Source organism: Myotis lucifugus, unplaced genomic scaffold (assembly GCF_000147115.1).
Source record: "Myotis lucifugus unplaced genomic scaffold, Myoluc2.0 scaffold_713, whole genome shotgun sequence".
NCBI lineage: Eukaryota > Metazoa > Chordata > Mammalia > Chiroptera > Vespertilionidae > Myotis > Myotis lucifugus.
In genome coordinates this window covers 281,196-285,572 of record NW_005871761.1, presented here as the reverse complement: position 1 = coordinate 285,572, position 4,377 = coordinate 281,196, and the positions used below count along the sequence as shown (strand labels likewise).

General features: G+C 61.9%; 1 protein-coding gene across 1 annotated transcript in view; it reads left to right on the top strand.

The window, feature by feature from the left end:
- The first annotated feature begins 867 nt into the window (after nt 1-867).
- The window catches only part of ASS1 (argininosuccinate synthase 1), a 29,430-nt gene continuing 25,920 nt past the window's right edge, over nt 868-4,377 (top strand). Inside the window, exons 1-3 of the mRNA XM_006105673.2 lie at nt 868-1,018; nt 3,027-3,097; nt 3,643-3,673. Coding sequence (XP_006105735.2) covers nt 962-1,018; nt 3,027-3,097; nt 3,643-3,673 — 159 coding nt within the window. The 5' untranslated portion in view covers nt 868-961. The remainder of the gene's footprint in view (nt 1,019-3,026; nt 3,098-3,642; nt 3,674-4,377) is intronic.

The following is a 4,377-nucleotide window of genomic DNA, read 5'->3' as shown; positions in this document are numbered from 1 at the left end:
GAGGGGTTTCCACTTTTTCTTCCTGGGCGTCTTCCTCTGTCCCTTTAACCACCCGCAGCTGCTCGGGGTGCCCATGGCCTGGAGGTGAGCGGTAATCGCTCTAATGATCCATTTTGACCGAAGACACCGGGGCTTCGAGAAGCCCTCGGACAGTGCGGGCCGGTGCGCGTGGTGTCTGGTTTCCGAGCCTTTGTCTGCAGAGGCCAAGCCCAGGGGCTGGGGTGAGGCCAGGGATGCCCGTCCTAGGGTTGGGGGTCCTTCACCCTCCCCACCCTCACCCCCCACCCCCAGCTCCACAGCCTGGAAATCACACCGGCTCCTGCGTCTAGTTGGGCCGTTGTGTGAGAGGCAGGGGCAGGGTCCTGCTTGGCCGCCAGGGTGAGTGGGGGCTCTTCGCTTTGAGGGCCTATCCCTACTCCTCCCCCTCACCCCCAGGCGGGTGGAATGAGCTCAGTCCCCCTCACCCCCAGGCGGGTGGAATGAGCTCAGTCTCCAGTCAGGCTCTGACTCCCCTCCCTCCCTCGCCTAGAGCAGCTTGGGTTCGGAAGAAGGGAAGCAAGAGAATGGGTTTGGGTCATCTCTGGTCCCTACCTGGACCCCAAGGGGGTGGGGGGTGGGGGCTGGCCCTCCGACCAGGGGTGCTGGTGAGAAGCCCTCAGGGCTCAGTGCGGGAGACGGAGGCCCAGGGGCAGGGCCCGCCTGGGGACACATGACCATCCTGCATGGAGCTTGGGCCTCTTGAAACCCACCCCCAACGTGGGGGGCCTCATCCTTCCCTGCCTAATGGGGTGCCCAGGGGCTGCATCCTCTCTGGGGAGCAGCAGGAGACCCCAGGGGGCCATCGGAGTCTCCTGCCCCTTAGCAGAGAGGCCGGCCCTGTGCTCGGGGGCCAGGGGAGCCAGCAGCAGGGCCCCCCAGGTCTGACCCCTTCCCCCATGTCCAGGTCATCGCCCCCTGGAGGATGCCCGAGTTCTACAACCGCTTCCAGGGCCGCAGCGACCTGATGGAGTACGCGAAGGTAGGAGCCCGCCGCTCCCCTGGCCCTCCCGGGGGCTGCGTGGACCCCCAGCTTGAGGCTGAGACTGACCCCCATGCCTGGGGATGGCACGTCTGTCCAGCTGCCCCCCCTTTTCCGGGCACCTGGGCCAGCCAGCCCCACAGAGGTGGTCCCTGCCGGGCTGGGCCTCTCCCTCTGCCTCCCATTCTGCCATCTCTGCTGTGTGTGTCACTCAGGGGAGAGCCGGGGGTGGGAGCCGGGCCATTTTCTGCCCCTCATTACCTGGCGGCTAATTGTCCCCAGGGCTCTCCCGCGAGCAGGTAGGCGCTCTGAGGAGCCGCGGCCGACAAAGGCTGTGTGGAGCCAGCCCTTTTGAAGTACAAGTTGCAATAAAACATATTAGAAGTTTTACATCAAGATCCTTAGCCTCTCCCCAGGGGACCTTTCTTTTTAGCGACTCGATGGCAGTCCTTGACAAACAGCCTCAATCAATCAGACGGGGGAGAGCAACGCGGTGCACACACCAGAAAATTGCTCAGGTTTTTAAATAGCAGCCGCCCGGGCCGGCTGGGAGCTCGCGCTGCAGCCGGGGTGCCACGCGGCGGGGACGCGGCCCAGCCCCGCCGCCAGCATCCCATTAAGACCTGGAGTGCTCGGCGGAGAGACTCCTGCCATCTGTTGTTTTATTATTAAGAGGGGAGTTTACAAGAGCAAGCCCATATGTTGCCAAACAAATTGTCAAATAGCAGAGCTATTAAGGGAATGGCTTGGCGAGGCCTTTTCGTCTCCCCGATCGGACAGAATCTGGAGCGTGTTTCATCTTTGAGAATAATGAATTGGAACCCCCGCCCCATCCGTGTTCTCACGCCTGCCGGCAGGGTTCGAGACAGGGCCGGGCTGACCCAAATGCTGCTCTTCGTGTAAAACATTCAACCCCCAGCCAAGCTGCTCCTGGGCTCCCCAGCAAAGGTGAAGTTCAGGGGTGTCGCTGTCCCTCCTGCCCAGGTTGTGGGGAGAAGGTGCTGCACTCAGCTTCCGTCCCCAATAGAAAGTTTGCCCCCGAAAGTCAAGCCCAGGTCCCTCCCTTGGAGGCAGGTGTCAGACCCTCTAGGACAGCGGTTCTCAACCTTCCTAATGCCGCGACCCTTTAATACAGTTCCTCATGTTGTGGTGACCCCCAATTTCATTGTTACAAATTGAACATAATGAAAGCATAGTGATTAATCACAGAAACAATATGTAATTATATATGTGTTTTCCGATGGTCTTAGGCGACCCCTGTGAAAGGGTCGTTCGACCCCCAAAGGGGTTGCGACCCACAGGTTGAGAACCGCTGCTCTAGGAGGGAGGCAGTGGTTCTGCGCCCAGAAAATGGTCAGAATCACTGAGCAGCAACCAGGCTTTGTCCAAAATCCAGAGCCAGGCAGGACCGGGTTCGGCTCAGACAGAAATCCATGGGCTTTAGAAAGCCCTGCTTCCAGGACGTCATCACCGAGGCCAGAGGGCCTGCACGAGCCCCATGAAAAGCACCAGCCTGGTGTCCGCTGGGAGCACGGGGTCACCAGGGGACCCACCTCATCTTTCATCCAAAAGGCTGAGTGAGGTCCAGGCCCAGGTCCTTGAGCCATGGATCGGCCATTGGGGAAGCGAAGCACAGTCAGAACCAGTGGGGAGGGTGGGGGCCGCCTGGGCTGTTCTGCATCAGGATTTCGGGGTCCTGGGTGTGGCACACACTAAGTGCTTCAGGGGCCCTGGAAGTGAAAGTCCAGAGTTTTCCAGAAGGAACCTCCAAATTCAGCGTCCACTCTACAGCATCCCGGACGCTCGGTCTCGCCGCTTCTGCACGGCACACCCAGCACGGAGGCCCTCGCTGCCTGGGGGAGGGAGGAGACTGCCGTGGCTCCGGGTCTCGCTTGCAGGGGGGCCAGAGTTTGGGGCTGGCTGTGACCTTGAAAGAGAACCGAGGCGGCTGGGCCTGACCCTCCCCTCCGCTTCAAGCTCCCTCATGCTGCCTGTCTCCTACCTGCAGCAACATGGCATCCCCATCCCGGTCACCCCCAAGAGCCCGTGGAGCATGGACGAGAACCTCATGCACATCAGGTACGACACCAGCCCGTCCACGGGTCTGCCCGGCGCGGGGAGCGCCTGCCGGGCCGGCCAGGGTGTCGTGGTGGCCGGACACGAGAGGTCCCCGCCCTAACGGAGTGGGGGGAGGGCAGACCACGTCTACCCACTTGTTCCCAGCTCCCCCTGCAGCCCTGCTGGGTGCCCGGGAGATGCCGGCATCTGGCCTCCTGGGTCGCAGGCGGGCCTTCTCTGAGGATGGGCTTTTGAGGTTAAAACCTCAAGGATGAGGAGGGAGCAGCAGGGTGCAGGGAAGAGCATTGAAAGCAGAGGGAACAGCATGTGTGAAGGCCCCCCGATGTGGAGCCCTGGGCCTGGGCCCCAGAGGACAGAGAAATGTCCAGGCCCGTCTTGCCACCTGCAGCCCCCACAGCCAGCTGCTGGGCCCAGGAGGTGCCAGGCGAGGCCGGCAGCGGTTGCCCCGGCAGAGAAAAGGGAGGTGGGGGGTGAGGGGTGTCAAGGTGTAGCCATGTCCCTCTGTCCCTCCCCTGGTAACCTCTGTCTTCCCTTTCCCTCTGCAGCTACGAGGCCGGAATCCTGGAGAACCCCAAGGTAATCCCTTCTCCTCCGCTCTGGTGGGAGCTGCTCAGCGCCCGTGCGGTCTGATGTGCTTGTAGCCTAATTGGAAATTTCATGGGGGGCGGGCGTGGGGCTGAGGCCGAGCCCTGCCTGTGTTCCCGGCCCTCCCCACCGGGCCCCCCACCGGCTGCCCCCTCCATGCTGCACTTTAAGATCCCCCCACCCTGTGCTCCCTTTCTAATTGCTGCTGGATGAATAGGGGAAGGAAATATTTCAGGGCAGCACAGAGAGAGGGTGCGATTGTGCGACAATAAAGAAACAATTAGGCAGATGAGACACTTGTGGGAGGCCCAGCCGGTGCCCACCAGCTCTCAGGCCACCGCTGCCTCAATGGGGGGCGGGCTTAGAGCCCCGGGACCCACATGTCTGGGTTTGCGCCCCATGCCTGCAGGGCAGGCCACCCCATCCCTTGTCCCCCGCCTTCCCGGCTGGGCCTTGCCCTTTTGAAGTTTAAGGATTTCTCTCCCCGGGGGGCTTCCCTTTGTGTGTCCCCCTGCGCACCGTGGAAGATGGGCAGGCAGGCTGAAATCTATCCTGCCAAGAGAAAAATCTCTTTGTCCCTGAGGAAACGTGTCTCCACGCCCTGGCTGAGCCCCACACCCGGTGGCTGTTTGGGGGGTGGGGGTGGCGACTTGTCTGAAAGGTGGGGGGAAGTGTGCTGTGAATGGGGGGGTGCT